Below are 20,080 nucleotides of genomic sequence, written 5' to 3'. Positions count from 1 at the left end.
GTAAGGACAGGTGCATGGCCTCCAAGATTTGCTGTCGCAAAAGCGGTCTCCGAAACAATGGCGACAAAATACTTTCGCTTACGTGGTTGGTTGTCAAGAGGTAGCGCTAACATCTAGAAATGTGGCGCGAGCGCACGATGGCCGCGTCGTTGCGAAAAAATCACGGTTCCCCAAAAACTTAAGGAAAGAGTTGGTGAGCAAGAATGAACGCATAGCGAGATGAGACTCAGAGCTAGAATAATTTCTGGTACATTGTTTTCCACGATGTAAAGTATTGACACAACATTCACTGCACACACACACACACACACACACACACACACACACACACACACACACACACATATATATATATATATATATATATATATATATATATATATATATATATATATATATATATTTATTTATTTATTTATATATAGCGCGCGCGTGTGTGTGTGTGCGTGCGTATGTGCGTGTGCGTGTGCGTCACTGCGTCACTACAGGGTGCCTACAGGGTGCAAGGAGGATCGCGCGACCTCCCGATTTTTTCCCGTTTTTCAAGGTATATTAAATAGTATAAAGTAATTGCATACCTTCTTAAATATTGGCTTTTGTAAGAAACTGTCAATATGCAAGTTGTAGGTCATATGACCTACAACGCGCGCATAGTAAAGGACCACGTGTTTGTTGATAACGTGCGCTATAACTGGCACGGGCAGACACGATTGTGCAGTCTCGTAATCGTGATACCAGGGCGCGTCCTTCAGCTACTGCTTCTCATTCTCGATGACGCCCACCTGACTTCCCCGATAATCTGCGCATTTGCAATATTAACGCCAGAAGTTTAGTCAACAAGTTTGCTGATTTCTTGTCCTTAACTTTGTCCTGCTTCCCCCATATCATTGGAATCACGGAAACGTGGTTATATAGTGAAATTTGCAGTGCCAGCTTTAACGCTATCATGCTATAATGCTATAACGTTTTGATGCTATAAGAACTCATAGAACAAAAGGTAGAGGTGGCACCGTTGTCTTGAATTTACACTCGGACTTAAATTTGTCTGTGCTTGACGCTCCTTCTCAAACTGAATCGGTTTGTTGCAAAGTTTATTTTGAGTCATCGACTTTTGTTGGTGGTGTCTCTTACCACCCACCTAACTTGATCACAGACCCTTTGGTTTCCTTGAATGCATTCATCGAAGAAATAGCACTTCATTCGCCAAATTTAATATGCATGGGTGATTTTAATGTCCATGATATACACTATCCGTCGCTATCTCGGCTAGGCCATGATTTCCACCATTACATAGAAACACTGAACTGTTCACAGACTTCCGGTTTAAAGCAAATAGTCAGTGATGCCACAAGAGGCTCGGTAATTTTCGATCTTGTTTTTTTTTTCTTCAGCCCCAGGATCTGTGATTATGGTTACGAATGTGCTGTCGTAGACGGCATATAAGATCATAAAGCGGTCTTAAAATCCATTCCCTGTCCTGTACCAAAATCCCGTTATATTTATTCTACTTTCCGCGATATGAACCACGCTCATGATGTTGGTATAGTTGATGCACTTAGTGCTTCCTTTAGCCAGTTTGAAGCGATTAGCATTTTTGACGTTGTCGATAATTTAACTACATTTTTAGTGATCTCATTACATTTTGCGTCGTGCTTTTTGTACCGTTAGAAACGAAAAAGACGAATTCAGAGCTGCCTTGGATCACAAGGGAAATTTTGCAGCTGTCACGACTACTTGGACTTTTGCGGCGTACTAAACGTACTGGTGACCGTCTTCTTACTGCACAATTCATTGCTTTTATGGAGGAACTTCGAAGCCAAACTAATGCTGCTCGTGATTTTTACTTCCAAGTAACACTTCCAGGTTTGCTTAGAAATAATCAACGTAAATTTAGGAGCTGTGTTCTGCCAAAATAATCTACTACTGATACTTTTGAAATAAACGACACAGTTATAAGTGATACTTCTATGATTGCAAGTGTATTTAATAGTTACTTTAAGTCTGTTTTCACACTTAATAACTCCGTTGTTCCTCCTTTTAAAGAACAGACTCATAGTTCTATTAACAACACTGTTATTTCGAAGCAGAGTGTGCTGACTTTGATTTTAAAACTGGATCCGAAAAAGAAAGGTAGTCCTGACAATATATGCAATGCATTCATCTTTAGATACTCTTTATGAACTAGTCAATATTTACCTGTTATTTTTTAGAAATCTGTCTCGACATCTGTTGCCCCTTTCGCCTGGAAAACGGTGAAATGCTTCCACTATTCAAATATTGGAATAAGCAGTCTTTACTAAGCTACAGACCCATCTCTGTCACATCTCATTCTTGTAAAATGCTTCAACACATAATTTACAAACATAGCATTGAATTTCCAGAGTATCATAATGGTTGATCTTATGCTCAACATTGTTTTCGACATGGATTTAGTAGCACAGCATATATATATATATATATATATATATATATATATATATACGCACAATGAACCTGTGCCTTTTCATCTAGATACAGGGTGCAGCTTTTGCATGAAACTTTACAAATGTGCAAATGCTACTTAGCTGCACCAAGATAATCTCGTTTGTCATCGCTTCGAGATACTCGACTTATTTTTGCATTCAGCCTCATTAGATAAATCGTCAAGTAATCAACTTCTCAATCTTTATAGTTATATGCAAAGCGTAAATGAGAAAATTGCAGAGAACCATGAAAAACTCCCGATACAGCTTTCTGTAGCTCAATACAGGCTACGTAAGAGGGTTTTGCCGAGGGTGAAAGAAACCCTCGAATACATGCAAAGTGCCTCGAGGGGTCAGTCGCGCGACAATTTTGCGCGTATTCGCGGGCTACTTTCACGCTCGGAAAAAATATAACTTTTATGCAGCACGTGTTGAACAATAGAGAGCTGTATCGGCAGTTTCACAGTGGAGCAATTATGCGCTAGGTTCTGGCGGTTTGGGTGCGTACGCAAAAAAGATGGCGTCTACTCAAGAGCTAAAAGTGCCAAAGAAGAAGCATATCGCCTGGTATGTCCCCGCTGCGTTAATTTGCGAGAAATGTCATAACCTATTCTGATATTGAAATGTCGCAATAAAAAAAAAGGTAACACAGGAATGTACATGGTTTAGTATGAATTGCGGTTTGACGTCATGGGCTGTATAGGCAAACAACGTAACCTTATCTTAGTTCCTTTCCACCCGTGCAATGGCTGAGCGGCAAGCGCTGAAGAGTGCAGAAAAACATCGCGCCTGCGGAGGATTCCGTCGTGAACAGAAGCGGGAATGTGCGCGGCGGCGGCGGGCGGAACGCAATGCGGATAAGAGCGTGGCGCAAATACCGGGCGTGTGCACCTTTGGTTGTATCTCCCCTACCGACTCCACTGCCATCGTAATTGCGGGCGATCTCAACATAGAGGGGCCTCGGCCAGACGGAAAGTGGTTCGTGGCGTTTCTCTCGGGAAAGGTTCCGCATTCAACACTACAGAAACATCAGTGTACCCACGACGCGTCATTGGTCGTGTATAGACTTCACATTGGCCAAGAACCTTTTCAGTGTGGCCGCAGAGCCACATATATGTGTATCATAGGGATCATAAAGCGGTAGTCGCCTTGGCGACCAAATAATAAATCCAAGAAAGCAACCAAAAGAAGATTAAATATAGAAAGGGCATTGGGTATGTAATTTAATGAACTAACAAAAAAACGTGAAAAAATTCAGTTCATTGTGGTATGCGTCTTTCATTTTAATCAGCATATACTTATTATCAGCATATTTATCACCATACATACACTCCGTTGGTCATCCACCTTCACAGTGTGCGATGACTCTCAATGTTTTCAAGTGGCCCTGCAATTTTCTCATTGACACTTTTAATCTAATTGTGATAATTTAGAAGTTCGTTAATTAATTAAGCCTAATATGTAATTAGGTGGAATGCAAAAATAATCTAAGTATCTCCAAGCAACGGCAGACAACATTACCTTTGTTTGGTCTAGCTATACGTGACATTTACATATATTTAGGATTCGGCTCAAGTTACGTGAAACACCCTGTATTACCCCCTAAAATGGCAAAAATGTCGCTAACGTAAGACAAATACCTTATTTATTTCATGGTTTGGAATCTTTGTGTTACCATAGGTTTCGTGCTTGGCTAAGTAGCATCATTTCTGTTATGTACGAAAGCTGCGAACATGAAAAGCAAGAAAACTTATGTACTCTGATCGTCAAATATTTTAACAAAACAATATGGCACGTAAAATGTAATGTTAGAAAAGACCACTGCAAGTAGAATGTCAATGAGTACAATACAAAATAAATAAAGTGCTATGTAAGCAATTATGCTATACTAGGGGTGTGAAACACTACATTATAATAGCTGCGTATTGAATTTAGTAATACATATCAGCCCATAATTTTCTTTGTGCAAAATGAATGCTTCTAATTTCGCTGCTGAATGATGTGCCAGTTTCCCACACACCGAGCGTTGTTCATGATGCTGGCACCCGCCGCGGTTGCTTAGTGGCTGTGGTGTTGCGCTGCTAAGCACGAGATCGCGTGATCGAATACAGGCGACGGCGGCCGCAATTCGATGAGGGCGAAATGCGACAACAACCGTATGCTCAGATTTAGGTGCACATAAAAGAAGCGCATGGGGTCCACACTTACGGAGTCCCCCACTACGGCGTGCCTTATAATCAGATCGTGGCTTTGGCACGTAAAACCCCATAATTTAATTTTAAGTCATGATGCTGGTGGTAACTAGCCACGCGCACGACTAATTACCGCTCATCCTGAAGTTATTACGCTTCGAATGGCAACTCTTACTTTCCTGCAATATCCTTAGTATTTATGTCATCACAAAAGCGAACGTAAACCTATTAAGGAACCCTCCCTGTCCGCTCCTGCGTGGGTTAAATGAAGCCTCATAAAATTTGGCTGTCAGAAGTTTTCATTGGTTCACTCACTTAAAAGCCACGTCACTTTTTTCACCGAGTGGGAAGCTTAGCTTCTATTCCCTAATTGCGTATATACGTTGTACATCGTAGTCATCAACAGTCATTTAGGCCGAAAACACTGTCCGTGCCATGTAAGTTTTGTCGTAGACAAAAACAGAGAACGTAATCATCCATTATAGTTGTTGAGGCCTCCATAGATACGCTAATCAATAAGCAAATGGTGTCACGAACGTCAACTTTTGTTAGCGGTGACGGGTAAAAAATCGGTGCGCCATGTAATATACTCATCGGTCGTGCTACGCAGAGTACAGACAAGCTGGCTTTAAATCATGGCACCAGACTCCAACATGCGGCGTAAATTGTGTGGGGCATGTTGCGAGGTTTCTACAACCTGAAGCACGCAGTAGAAGGATCTATTAACATTGCCTGCTAATAATACTGATGTGCCCCGAGACCATTATCTGTATCTTACGAGAACGCTCGCTATAAAGGCTCAGAACGTTGGCTGGGTGTGCAGTGAATGGAGACGCCTCTGCTCAGCTTATAGACCAGTCTGTGAATCCGTATTCAGTTCTTATATAGAGTTGCGATAAAACTGAGGCATGAATCAGGTTCAGAGGCGCTGTGCTATTTCTTGGTTGTTAAGTTCAGTCATGGTCGTGCTTTGCACGGCCACATTTATGTACCAGGCTGGTTTGCAGGTCAGGATGTACCTCGAATACGGCCATCAGTCCATAATGACAGAAGTGAAAAGGCGGGACCTCGTGTTCCCGTCAGTGACGGTCTGCATCAATAGTTGGTGAGTGAGAGTGCTTGTGTAAACTGCAACAGCTACACTGTGCACTGGACGATGCACTCTATAGGAGATTGTGGACAAGGGATTCACACGCGGAAGTCGAAATGTCATTTTGCTTTGACCATGTCCAGTCACCTGCTTCTTCCTTAACAATAACTTTGTCTGGCGAGACGGTATACCGAGAACATATGACTACACTCGTGAAAACGTGATTGCATCGGTATCTTTCGCCTCATACACTACACGTTTTGAACTTATTGAAAATATCACATGTGACCCTGACGAATCACTCGTAATGATACAATTTAGATTATGACAAAGGTTGTGATTCTGAACTTTGTGACGGTCAGCTGTGTATAGTTTTGTATAGCATGAGCTGTGTAATGTTAGTGGAACTCATAACGGATCATAACATAATTTGTTTTTAAGTTGTTGGCTTTTCTTTCAGGATTAACAAAAAGTCTGATGCTTGTCTCAAGACCCCTCGGTTATGCACCAAGTTTAGCCAGGTATGCTGAAGTATTTCTCTTGTGAAGCTTACAGCTCTGTGTGGCTCAATATACTAATTGAAAATTAACTCTGAATAAGGCCGTTCAATTCACAGCAACTTGCAGTGGGTGTGTTGTCACTCTGGTTAAGTTGAGTGCGTTGTCGAAGAAATGGTGTTTAATAAATAACTCTGTGAAGAACGGCTTTATATCGTGACATGATACGGTGGCCAAAGTGTACGACAAAATTAGCTGGACTCATTTTTCTGCTCTTTTGAAGACTCAAGGAATATTTATCCTAATCCACTGCCTCCCTCTAACTTATGGCAGGAGGTGACGTTTGGAATTTTCCGAGCCCAGTACGAACCAGAGATGCGAAAACTTGTCGGATATAAACCGCAAGAAATTTTTGAATGCCTCATGGAGTCAACCAGCTCCGAGTGTCGGTCGTTCAGCTGCGTTGACCAGTAAGTATTTTAAGTATGTTCGAAAATAATAGAATGGTGACTGGTTGAGAAATGACACTCCTATCAGAACCAGGGATCCGTTTGAGATCGTTCCAGGACAGTATCAATTTACATCAGTTAATTTTTTATGAACACAAGTAACGGCTGTTTGGCTAGTGGGGGTTACTCAAATTGCCTGGTGACCAATATTACCTAAAGTATTTATTCAATGTCTAATATGATATAGATATGTGTAGTCTTAAGACATGATGAAATGCAATGGCGGTTGTAGTAGCACATTTCATAACGAAAGGTACCTGCATCGCTGACCTCTGGTTGCTTGCGTCACGCAAAGAAGATCGTACGAAATACTCGCACGCCATAATTTGCAGGAGGACTGACAATATTCAAATTGGCCATTTAAAAAGCTTTTTTTCTTCTAAGTAAGCTTTTTTTTTCTTGTCTATACAGAGCATCTTTTTGTATTTAAATGTAAGCTGAAAGCGGCTATCCTCATAGAAAGTAATCTTTCTTGAGGTTTTAGCAAGTAGACATGGGTTCACATATCTGCTGTAATAGCTAAGACATAATCATTCCACCTACATGCCCTGAAAAAGAGAAGCCTGCGCGAAACTTCAAACAAATTTCTTTAGACATTCTATAGAACGTCTGCACATGTGTCACAATGAGTTATTTACAATATGTGCTGCCAGGCGGCCTGTGAGGGCAAGACCTCACACTTTTTCTGAGCTAGTATCCAGATAATATATTGCTAACAAAGAAGCCTGTGATAAGGCTAAACAGTACTTTTTGTAACCTATGGACAGCCTGTGCTCGTTGTATTTTTACATAATATTTATCAGATATTGGCTTCTCTAAGCAGCGCCGGCTATTCCTGTTCACATAGAATGGTTACCTAAAAAAAGAAAGAACTAGATGGCACTTCACAAAAGAAAGGCCGCAAGGATGATGATGTCAAACTTGATGTATCATATATATCCACTAGAGACAGCTAATTAACGAGGTCACATAAAGCACTCGGGAGCATTAAGTGAGCTCGAATAGACACACTGAGGACAGAAAGCATTAAGTCAGCGGTGCTGTACAGGAAGCACCGAGTAAGCACGTATCAGCACTGCCGTAAGAAGCTCTTTCTTCAGAAGGTTAGTTCGTGCATTATAATCTTTGGGCGCACGTATATTAAGCACAAGCTTCCTAGCAAAACAGCTGAAAGATAAAATCCGCTGCAGAATGACATATAATAACCATGTGACTTAAGCTCAAAAGTTATAATGATTTACATTGGCGGTACTTCATTGGAACATATAAGTTATTACCTCTTTATACATTCGCATTTGCCCGGAATGTTATGTCAGACCTTCCACATGACGCAGAGAATCAGATGAATTTACTTTTGGTAAATGTGCCATGGGAAAGTTATTGTTAAAACACACTAAAAATAACAACCATGCATTCTTTAATTATGTGATTCTCAATTTCAGCATCCGGATAACATTTCTGCGTTTGCCTATCATGCTTTGTTACACCATAGACAGTACTCTTTATGGAGGCCCTGACAACATGCTTCAGAAGTGCAGCATGCCCTGGCTATACGGTGAGTATTTTTTAAAACATCAGTAAGCCGGGTCGAAATTACCACGCCAGTTAGTTTAACAGCCCAGATAGAGAAGGTTCCATGCAATCCACATACTTCTCGTGGTGCGCTGTCATGTTGCAAATATGCTAAACGTCATGCACTGTTTACAGTATGGCGCTCTCTACCACACTGTACCACTAAGAAAGATTCACCTTATCTGTTACGCGCTTTAACTACCTATACCAAACTAGATGTACTAAATGCGTAAGGATTTATGTGCTTACCCAACGAAGAAACCCATTCGACCGTTCTTCCGTGCCTCCGTCCATCCGTCACGTAGGACGATTGCTTTCAAGATAGGGCCCGCAGCAGCTAGCGCATTGACCATCGTGCTGACTCTCCCTTCAACGTGGACTAATCGGCGAGAACACAGCGCACACGATGCTATCAGCACTCGGCGCACTGCGTCCCCATCGCAACTCGCTTTCAAGATAGGGCCCGTGCGGCCATTCCATGTGCAGCCGCCGCCGCAATACGGCTGATCACGGTTGATAATGGTTCGTGTTGCCGCAGCACTGTCATTTATACTAGTCAGATCAGCTCCCATGGCAGTGATAATGTCACCGGGCTGCATGAAGATAAGAAAGTGGCACAATGCTTGCGCATACTTGGACAACTCACAGAGGAGTTTGCGTGTGAACATTTATTTATGTCACAAAAGTTGACTACATATCCCAATGTGCTGCGATGCGCTGCTAATCAGCGAAGGACTATTTTCTCATCTTATTTGTATACATCCTGTGACAGACAGTAGATGCGGTAAAAGTGGCTAGTTTTATGGTTTGATCTCTGGGATACGCCGGCAGAAGAAAAAGGAGAGGTGCTAGGCCTTACAAACTCTCACCTGGCTTAGAACACTTACTTCCAACCCTGCGATTTAGAAAGCATGCTGGTTACCAGCTAGGCTCAATGAAGAAGACATAAAGAGGTATTACCACTCTCTTATGTATGAATTACTGAGTTTTATACTTTTCTCAAGAACGTTTTGCTCTTTTCAATACTTCCTGACTAAAAGCACAGAAAGTTATAGCCCGCAACGAATGATGTGCGCCACTTGTCGTTGATCTGGTTGTTGGGTTCGAACTTTATTCATTGCCAATTATTTGCAATTAGCCAATTTATTTCAACTCGACCTGTTTGTCCCCCCCCCCGTTTTCTGTGTATATATATTCTGCCATTTTCGACCTAAGTATTTCATAGGGAAAAGAGCAAGAGCAAGCGCCTACTGTTTCTGTGGAGTGTGCCGAGAAGAGTAAATATTAGAAGGCAGTAAAGTGAGGCAGAGCCAATCTCACGTTGAGCGTCGACGCTAATGCGATTAACATCCAAGCAATGTAGCGACACGCCGTACTTCCACCGCTGAAGTGCTTCGCGTGTGAACTGTGTTCTGCAGCTGGACTTTTCTCTCGCGCTTCCCTCTGGACATGATGCGCCATCTAGCGGCGTATCCACGTAGTCCGCGCGTAGTCCTCTTTTCTTCTGGGGCTTCCGAGATCCGTGGCGCGCTGGTGCGCGTTAAAGTCGAGAAATAATCCCTTACTACCCGCAGGCATTCGTGGCGCCACGCTAAGCGTCGGGTTACTGTGTTTGAGGGACCCGTGTAACACTAGTTTGGTTTCGCCCAGCACCGCAGAAATTGTAATGAATTGTTTTATTCAAGTGTGGCTTAACCAGACTAGATTGAGATATTGATCCGAAGGGGCTGAAGTAGGCTAAGAATGCTGTTCGCATTAAAATACTGATTGTCCCTTCTCTCCCCGCAATGCCTTATAGAACTGCGTATTCGCATGCGCTTCATCGAGAGAAACACTCTACGTTTGATGAGCTTGCTGCCATTCCCGGTGTTCGTACAGCGGCCGCAGCTGTGCCAACCCGAGCGCAACGCCGCCATCGCCTTGGTTCCACAGAAGAGCTACGACATCGCCATAAAGCAGGTTGGGCCGCAATACGATACTCAGCGGGTCTTGGAAATTGCCTTTTTTATTTCTGATTTTCCGTCTTTATTACTACTCAATCTGAGGGATAGAATAAAAACAGCATTGAAGGAATGAAGAACACAAAAGACACACCTAATATATACACTACCCTTGCTGTTCCGAACAATTTACAGGATATTCCGGCTTACTTTAGCGCGAGTTTAATATTATGCCGAAGCCCTGTGAGAGGGTGCGACCAATAGCACGTTGTTGGCTGTGGTATGGAGGAAGTCGCACAATTTTTTTGCTATTCCGCCTAGGTGGATAATCACTGAAAGTTATTTAACCAACCTCACAATCATTAGCGTTACGGTGAAACGTACAATAAGAAACGCATATAGCATTGTAGGAACGATCTAATTCAGCACATTTGAACTTCCTGATTCTTATTTACTCATTTTTTTTTCTCTGTGCCCCAAAGAAAGTCCGCTTGCGTGCAGCTATCGCGGTGCTCTAAAATGTACCACATATGAACGAACAAAGCACGCAGCCCAACGGCACCTTAGAGAGAGCTTCAATCACGGCGCTCAAGCGGGTATCCCATGAGCTATTTTATTCTTTTTTCACACTTTGCTAGCTTTGTTTAGGCCGCAGAAAATGTTATTAAATAACAAGTACAAAGTTCAAAGCTGCGAATCTAGAGATTTGCTAGAATGCTCTAGAGTTTCTTGTTGGAATATTTACCCTAAAATTATTACTTGCGAAGCTTAATAATTATTTTTGACTGAATATGTGATAGAGTAAAAAAAAAGTCAGTTTCTACCCAAAGGCGAGGCACTGATAGTGATAAAGTATTGGACGACCACATGAAGTAATTAAGGTTCGTTGTTTTATCAGTCGTAGAAGTTATAGTAAATGTTCACATCCTAAATAAGTTAACACCTATGGTGTCACGCGCGCACAGGCCAAAATGGATATATCTCACTCGATGGCTACGAGCAATCGCTGTCACAGCGCTGGCATGATAAAAAGTGCCGGCAGCCCTGAGCGCACGCCTCATGCTGCCTCTGGCTTCAAAGTGCCTTCGAAAGACGAGGTTACGCGACCCTCAACGTAGGCACGTGGGAGAAACGCACACATGAAGCCACCAGCCATCTCTGGCCGTCCAACACTTTGCAGCCACTGCAGATTACTTCAGAGATGGGTCGTGAGGGCCGCGTATGCACTGAGAAGTGCCACGCTCAGCCACAGCCGGTCTAGAGGAGTAGACGTGCCCTCACCTGCACCTCCTCAAGTGCGCTTGAACGCGCGACCTCCAACATTGGGTGTGCGATAAGCGGCCCTCATCAAGACACCATTCTTCTCGGCTCACCCTCTCATACGTTTTCTCGCAACCACACCATGCGGCTCGCGGGGCATGATATTAATGCACTTGAACGGTACATCACGGTACATACGGTACATCACGCTGACGGTAACAACAATTCGCCAGTGTGCCCATAGAATCGCTATGGCAATAAACATGTGTGGCTTGCTCCATATAGTAGCCAACACTTTGTATTTATTCGCGTCCTTGTAGAGTGCTCATGCACGGCGGTAGCGCAGTGGCTATAGCGCTGCGTTGCTGACTTCGAGGTAGCGGGTTCGATCCGGGTCTCAGCGGCTGCATCCCAATAGAGCCGCAATGCAAAAAATTCAAAGGTGATTTAGCGGCAAATGCGAGAGAAATTCATTAGTAGGTCGTCGCACCTCTTTGACGTCCCGGAACCATGATTTAAACCACGTTCACCACATTGCACAGTGTTGTTCAGCAGCTCACTCAACACTTGTGTTGCCTCTTCGAGGAGCGAACTTCAGCTGACGGTTGTCCGCAGCAGACCACCGTTAGTTTACACACACACGCACACACACACACACACACACACACACACACACACCACACACACACACACACACACACACACACGAACGCACACTTGCGGCGCGCGCGTATATATATATATATATATATATATATATATATATATATATATATATATATATATATATATATATATATATATATATATATATATATATATATATATAGAGAGAGAGAGAGAGAGAGAGAGAGAGAGAGACCAGTGAAGCTGGATAACCCAAGCGCTCGAATTTAGTTAAGCACGATCATACAAGCCCGACAGGCGCTGCAGCCAAGGCAAGCTTCGGGGAAATTAGCTGTGATTGAACTTGAAATGTATGAAATAATAAAGAAAAGGGAAATGAAAGTGGACGAAAAGATAACGTGCCGCCGGTCGCAGACATACAAAACCTCCACACTAGACGTGCGTTGCACTACCAATTGTGCCACGGCGACGGCTATCAATCCGTCCGCTAATTTCTGTATTCATGTTTACAAGATCTAGCACTGGGAATGTCAACCAGTGCCGTTCAAAGCTACGCTGGGTGTATGTTGAACATACACACATATACAGCCCCAGCACGTTTTTTTGAGCGACGCTGTACATCAGGCCGCTCAGCGCCCCTGTTATCGCAACTCATTTAGTTCTGGTAGGTGTTAACGAGCACCAATGCCAACGGTACCGATATTTGTGAAAAAAGTGTCAACGCTAAGATCCGCAAGCGATAACACGGTTCGCTGTTTTCCTCATACGAATAAATATATGCCTGGAAGTATTGCAGTTGTTTTAATCATGATTTGTCACTTCTTACAGCAAACTAAACGACGCCTGCCGTCCCCTTTCACTTCACGCTGTAAGGACTACATTAGTGAAGGCGTTAAGGAAGAATTCTACGGATTTTCATCTCAAGAGGTAATGTGCAAACATACCTCATTTCACAACAGTTTGATACAGGAAGGAACAACCACAGCTAAAACATTTTTTGTTTGGAAAAACTTACGCTGTTTTCCAGTGGACTGAACCGCCCTTATTTTAACGATATACACAGAATAATTCAGTCAGCGTGAACGTTCGACGCGAAATATGGTTATGTAGACAAGATTAGTCTGGATCTTTCCATAGCATCGTTTCGCTCTTTTACAAGCCATATATATCTCGTTCATACACCAGTAGTCTATATGGCTGTTGATTCAGCAGGATACACTATAGTGGAGCTGTCAATAAGAAAAAAGGTTGCTTTAAACAACTACTCCGCTTTCAGCATTCCAGTATAAGGATTGCGAAACGACTTGTTGCAATACTGATATTCGTAAAGTACAGCGTACAGGAAAATTTAGAGGTAAAATCATAGAGTGCGTTTTCTCGCGAGAATTGTGGAAGGAAAGTGCAATTTCTGCTCCAGCAAAACACTAGGTTTTTCCCTGACTGACTGAATAAACTTTTTCCCTGGCACTTTATTTTTCAGTCATGCACTCAGACGTGCTTGATGAAGAAAGAGATGGAACTGTGCAGCTGTCACATGTCGGATCACGAATACTCAGCCATGTTCAAAGGTCGCATCTGCGACTTATTGGAAGGAAGTAAGTGACTCAAGCTTTAGAGGATTTCCATTAGGCCCAAAAACTCTAGTGCACGTTGACATATAGCAAAGCAGCTTTGTGCGCCTATTTTATCAAACGTTGCGATCGGAAAAAAAATATGGTCTTGCAATTTACTAGCTTTTAAATCTTTGTAGAATGGACAGGAATGCTTATAACCACATACTGTACGCTTCCTAAAGGCGCGCAGATAACTTGTTGACTTGATTTCAATTACTTTTTTTACGCGTGCTATCAAAATCGCAATCATATGGCTAATGCTCTTTATTCAGTTATACGTCAGTGATGTGCCAATTTAAATACTAAGGGCTTCATTCACGATGCGCGTCGTTTTACGTGAGCGGCATATCTATTGAAAGGAATGAGAAAGGCTGATTTCTCAACTTGAGAGCAAATTTACTAAAACATATAACTGTAACTCTAGGCTTGACTTGCTTCTTAATAAGAATACTCCAATAACTGTTGCTGCAAATTTGGCACATCCAGAATGAACAATGTATGTATCCGTATTTTGAAAATGACGCAGTAATGAGTCATCCCCTTGCCTGCGGCTTTTGCGACTGCGCTTGTAACTGTGGCGCTCGATATATGCATCGTGGTAGTATCGATTTTTTAAAGATTCCTTGCAAGGCTGACAGGATAATAGGCTTTTGTGATGCAATATTTTCCATATATCTTTTTGCGCCTTGCTGTTCAATACCTTACTGCTCCAATATTTTTCTCAGGTTTATTCTTGCACAGCTATAATTTATGCTAATCTTGAAAACGCTGGGATAAAAAAAAACATATAAATGTCATTGTAATTTTTCATAATCTGCTTCAGTATTACAAGAGCTTGGCTACAATGGCTATGAGCAGAATACCCTGTAATATCGCTCATATGATACGCAAAAAAAAAGAAGCATATAGGATCAGTCGCAATGGCATTTCACCGGCTGTTTGTCGACTTTTATTGCAGAAAACTGCTGGAACGCTGCATACAAAGCAAACATATTTGAATCGTGCATGGATCAATGTCGACCATCGTGCGAGTAAGAAGTTCCTTTATCTTCCTTGTTTCATTTGAACCCTACTGGAAACCGCGCGGTAGGCTTGTGAAGCACAGAAAACAAAGTTGTGCAGGTCGAACGCAGATGTTGGAATCTATGTGAAACGATTAATTAAATCATGTACACCTCAAGGCACTACGCTCACATGTGTTCACTTTCGTCTTATGGAGGGTGAAACCTGATGCATTGTATATCTTTATCCACCACAATGTTACTAACTTTGACATTCAGGAATTTGTTTTACATCTTTATCGACGGCACCGCTAAGAAGTCACGCCGGAATGCAAACACTGGTTTAGGAGGAGGCACAGTGGGGGAGGCATACGCAGCGATGTCACGAAGACGAATGCGATGTATGGTGCTGTTTGAGTGAAGAATGGTAGTTGCACTCGTCTATACAGAGGAGAACCGCACTATCTAGTTGCACACAAAAATTATACAGCCCTTGTTTAACTGTGGCATATGCCCATTCTGGAGGATTGAACGAAAGCAGGCAGACACCCAGTGGTATATACCAGATTGATAAGCCATTGAAAATAAAGTAACTGAAGGAGCCATTGTACATATTGCTTCGTAACATTGACAAACACTTGTGATTTATAGATACCTGGGAGCCGTCATTACTTGTTCAGGTTACTGTGTAAAACTTCCTATTTTTGTTTTACAGAACAGAGACACGCTTATTCGCGCTACAGCATCGGTCAGCGTACAAACGCTATTTAAGACCGTTCGCTGGCACTTGCGTTCGCTGCACCTTTAACGTTCGTATATAGAATCAGAAAAAAAATATCCGCCGCGATACTGATCGATCCAACAGACGGACGCCAAGAAACCGGGAAATTACGCAAGAAAGGTTCGCTTTAATGGAATTACTGACTCAAACCGCACATTTAGTTAGCTGAAACTTATTAGCGTGTCTGTTACAAAGCACTCAAAGGTATTGGCCGTGAGGTCGAGCTTAAGTGGGAGCCCCATGGACGCGTTAGCGTGGATGGATGGTCGGGGCGTGCACTGAAATGTACACGGCGGCGCTTCGCTGTGGGCTATTTGGGCCGATTGTTTGGCAATGAAACGCATGGTTTGTACTGAAGCTATAATATAGTGCTCTTCAATGGCAAATTTTTACGCAATACGCACTGAACATTCATACTATACGTGAGATGTTCGCAAAACGCAGCTTCTGTTCCGCTACATTCATGATACTTTTTGTTCGTGTTCCACTTGCTTTCTGCCCATTCTGTTGGCACTGCGTTGGTGCAACTCAATTTTCTGGTATTCTCGTGCCGGCTATAGAATTGCCTGTATTGCTGTACAATGAAATCAAAATAGTTATTGTGACTCTACTTCACCAAATGCACGCATGCATAATTACCGCTTAGTTCTTTTTTATATTTCTGATTCAAATCCAAGATATCTACTAAGTTAAAACAGGTGCGTCACCATGGATGACTGCGCTGTCGCAAGATCGCTAGGTGGCTTCACACGCGTTTTTATATCTCGCGGCGGCACTAAAAATGTGGCACATTTAAGCACAAGTTATGTTTTGAATTATTACGTGCATTATAATGAGAAAAAAATATTTAAGAGGCAACAATATTAGGTTGTTTTCTTAATTTGTTAAAATACTGGCCGCTACCCTTCGTTAACCTAATGACAGCCCGATAAGTAGTTCAATATATTAGCAGCCAGCAACTGAATTTTACGACGTCCTGCGTCTAGCGTGACTACAATCCTACACATGATCCTCTTTTAACAATGGTATATCCCCTTTCCTTTTATATCACATAATCAAAGTACCAAGGCGCAAAAATTAAACATATCAAAAGTGTACCTCAGGAACAGCTATAGGGATGGTTGCATAAACGCACATATTGAATCTGCGTATACTTCAACATTATATAACAAAAGAATAGCAATATCTCTACTAAGCTTGTTTTATTACTTTGTTGTCTGTTATTTGCAGTACTGTTAGTGCTAATAGAAAGTACGGTATAACACATACAGTGCCACACGATATTCGATACAAGAACAATATATCACAATTATGTTTTTGTAGAAAGCACTTTAAGCCGTAGTTGAAAAAAAGCCAGCTGAATGACAATCTACGACGATTTGTGAACAAACCCTGTTCCATTTGAGTGAACACCATCAGTGGAGCGTCATTCTGTCATTGCCAATTATATTACCTTATATCACTTTGTGCTTCAGGGACATCGCATACGACAGCCGTGTCACGGGTATACGGCCTATTGCGGTGAGTAGTGCGAGCTGGGTGCAATTCATTCGCTCTTATCTATACATTGCTCCTAGATTGGACATATCTTTTTTTGTTTCAGAAATCCAACGGGTCTAAAGAGTAAGTGCACTAATCAAGATAAGAAATACACTCTTACATTAAGCCGTCAAGACACTAATCCAATTATGTTCTCAGAACAGCATACGAGCTCAATGTAAGATTTGCCACGGACAGCGTAGAGCTGGTGACGGAGCAACCCAGACTTAGTGTAAGTGTTTCCGGTATCTGCTCCTGAAGTGGCTAAGCGACAAATGCACGAATGTTTTTACATGTGTACTCAGTCAACAATGAGTCGAAATCTGGCTCTCTTAATGTTTATGATAGTGTCAAGTAATTCCTCGTTTAAACGTTACGCATTCTGTTTCTCCAACAGAACCATTCCACGTTTCGTGGCTTGTCCAAATAAGACATGTCTTCATCTTATTTTTCCTTAGGTGATTGAAGTCTTCGGCTACATTGGCGGCTATCTAGGAATATGGCTTGGGTTTTCTTTACTTCAAGCCCTCGAGTACTACCACAATTTAATCAGGCGGTAAAGCAATTCCCCATCTATTTTAAATGTTAAAACAATAAGGGTTCCATGGCCCATTCAAAGCTTAGCAGATAAACGTTTGCAGAGTGTTCAGCATCAAAGAGAAAGAGAGAAACACTGTTCATTTATGCTTCCTTTATTTCACTTTAATCTCCTTTTTTTTATTTCAGCAAAGCTGCAAACTGTCCCTGGCTTTCACGCAACGTACAACGGAAGAATGCAGACACGCTGAGACGTTCCAACGTAGAAGGCAGAATTACAGGCATTTTTTCGGTTTCCAGAGCAGAGATAAAATGACTTTTTTGTTAGCGATCTTAAACTGCTCTCGTTCACATAACGAATATAAGTAATTTATGTTTCTTAGGGATGCATCTACGTTTGGAAACTGGTAGCACGTAACCGTCATGTCTTTCTTTCGCCGCACCTACGGCCTTGTGGGGGACCATAAACTTCGTATACGGGAGGCTGTGAGTAAGAATTCCGTTGCCATAAAATTCCTTCTCCCTGGTTTTCTAAAGGAAATTCCCTTGGTACGGGGCTCAGCAACTTGTGAATTTACGCGACTCGAAAGAGGCCTCAATGTGGGATCTTGTGATGGGGTCTAGTGGCGCCATTTTTCAGCCTCGGGTGTGCCGCATCGCAGTAGAGCATGCGCCGTGGCTGGGTTGCGTGACATAGACCGGAACCACCAATAAAACCGTCCGCTACAAAATAAAAGCGCGCTCCCATCTAAGTGCTCGGCCATTACGGAACATCTGTGCTTCGAAAAGGCAGCATATCGATTACCTGAGGGCATCCCTTCCTGTCAGCGTTTGGTATTCTGCATGAAAGGTTGACATAATAAACATAATCGTAGACCCCGTTTTCTGGTGCTTATTTGGGTCCGCAGGGTTTCCAAGGGCGTCTAAATGACTCCTGCTACTTATCTAAACGTTCCACTCTGAGAAACTCGACTGTCGGGCAAGCCTCTGTGCGTTTTGCGCACAAGAGTTTACATGCCCCGCCTGTGAAATTGGCGAGATCATGTGTGTCGCTGCGAGGGAAGTGAGCGCCGAAGGAGGAAGGTGCCTGGAGGTGGAGAAGAGAATCACACGCCTACGAAAGTACGAAGGAGCGCGCTGAATGGATGGATGGATGTTATGAGCGTCCCCTTTGGAACGGGGTGGTGGGTCGGGCCACCAAGCTCTTGCTATTATACTGCCTAATATCCTACCTAGGTCAAACAATAAAAAAAAGAAAAAAAAAAACACTATGAACTACTACACCCAAACTTTTTGTTCCCCTATTGCGAACTGCGCTTTCGTACGTCTCCGTTTTTTGTCGTTTCCCTACTTTTCTTCCGCCAATCCTCCAATCGCCTCTTACTAATGCCTATTGTGGACATGTTTACTTTTCAACTGCTCTCGCTGAACCCAAGGGCTTCAAGGGGGCAAGTGGTGCTTAAATCGACCGCTGGGTAGACGTCTTCACATTCTAATAAAACATGCTTCATAGTTTCAGTGGCTTTACCGCAGCAAGCACATGCTTCTTCTTCTGTATTATATCTTCCCTCTTATATCTTCCCTCATAACACGCGGCAATGCAACGCCACCTAGAGGGAAGTCTAGGTGGCATTGAGCGAAGCGGGAAGGAGAAAGCTGCCGAAGCATCGCGGAAGACATGAGTAGAGGGAACCGCGCTGGGTTGACCTCCTCTACAGCTGCTACGGGTTCTGTGTGCGCTATGAACACACTGGGTTCGTCTGTGACCGAGAGGCCGAGCACCGAGCGAGAAGCACGGAGCAGCGACGCAAGAGGTGGTTGGCCGAGCGAGAGCCGACCGAACGCAAAGAGGTCGCCAAGCGCCAGGCACGAGCTGAACAAGTCCGGCAGAAGGCACGGGCTTGGCGACTCCCAGGAGGCTCCAGAAGAGGAAGTAATAGAGAGGAAAAATTAATAGTCTGAATAGTACCTTACCAAATTGCTTGAAACCATAGGCACCATGCATTTTCTTAAAGTGTATTATCATCTTTCCTAATCGCACTTTACAGTTCATAAAAAATCAATAAATGAACGCAAAACATAGAAAAATACATTGGCTATCGCCACACTTACACACAATCAAAGCAAATTTAAAATAGCATAAGCACGACGCACAGAAATGAAAGAGCACCAATACTCTTTCGCGTAACCCGAGTTCACGAAGTGAAACGCCGCTAACCTTTTTACCTTTGGGTGATTGCTTGGCAGTAGGTTTGATACTACCGCTCTCCCAGAGCCTTTGCACACTCAGCGGCGTAGACAAGCTCTTAGGAATAAAAGAAACAACACATGCGTGCAAACATAAGATGGAGGCCTTTATTGCTCTTTGTGTGCAATACAAGCAGCCAGTCCAAATACAAGCTTTCCTGAATAAGGCGCACTGAGGAAGCAAGGTGACCGGACCCCGAAGCTGAGCTAGTT

General features: G+C 42.8%; 1 protein-coding gene and 1 long non-coding RNA gene across 2 annotated transcripts in view; both read left to right on the top strand.

Moving 5' to 3' along the window:
• Positions 1–17,171, top strand: part of LOC135903805 (uncharacterized) — an 85,325-nt gene extending 68,154 nt beyond the window's left edge. The window contains exons 2-11 of the mRNA XM_065434224.2: positions 5,650–5,759; positions 6,205–6,265; positions 6,575–6,711; positions 8,193–8,305; positions 10,121–10,281; positions 12,978–13,076; positions 13,630–13,744; positions 14,721–14,793; positions 17,020–17,065; positions 17,148–17,171. Of these exons, the coding sequence (XP_065290296.1) occupies positions 5,668–5,759; positions 6,205–6,265; positions 6,575–6,711; positions 8,193–8,305; positions 10,121–10,281; positions 12,978–13,076; positions 13,630–13,744; positions 14,721–14,793; positions 17,020–17,065; positions 17,148–17,171 (921 nt within the window). The 5' untranslated portion in view covers positions 5,650–5,667. The remainder of the gene's footprint in view (positions 1–5,649; positions 5,760–6,204; positions 6,266–6,574; positions 6,712–8,192; positions 8,306–10,120; positions 10,282–12,977; positions 13,077–13,629; positions 13,745–14,720; positions 14,794–17,019; positions 17,066–17,147) is intronic.
• Positions 17,172–17,224: 53 nt separating this feature from the next.
• LOC135903818 (uncharacterized) lies at positions 17,225–17,946 on the top strand. The gene is made up of 3 exons (XR_010564932.1): positions 17,225–17,315; positions 17,542–17,639; positions 17,810–17,946. It is a non-coding gene; the product is annotated as an uncharacterized lncRNA (long non-coding RNA).
• Positions 17,947–20,080: the final 2,134 nt, after the last annotated feature.

The sequence above is a fragment of the Dermacentor albipictus genome, chromosome 4 (assembly GCF_038994185.2).
Source record: "Dermacentor albipictus isolate Rhodes 1998 colony chromosome 4, USDA_Dalb.pri_finalv2, whole genome shotgun sequence".
Lineage (NCBI taxonomy): Eukaryota > Metazoa > Arthropoda > Arachnida > Ixodida > Ixodidae > Dermacentor > Dermacentor albipictus.
Note: the sequence above shows the minus strand (reverse complement) of the source record. Positions and strands in the feature narration are given on the sequence as shown.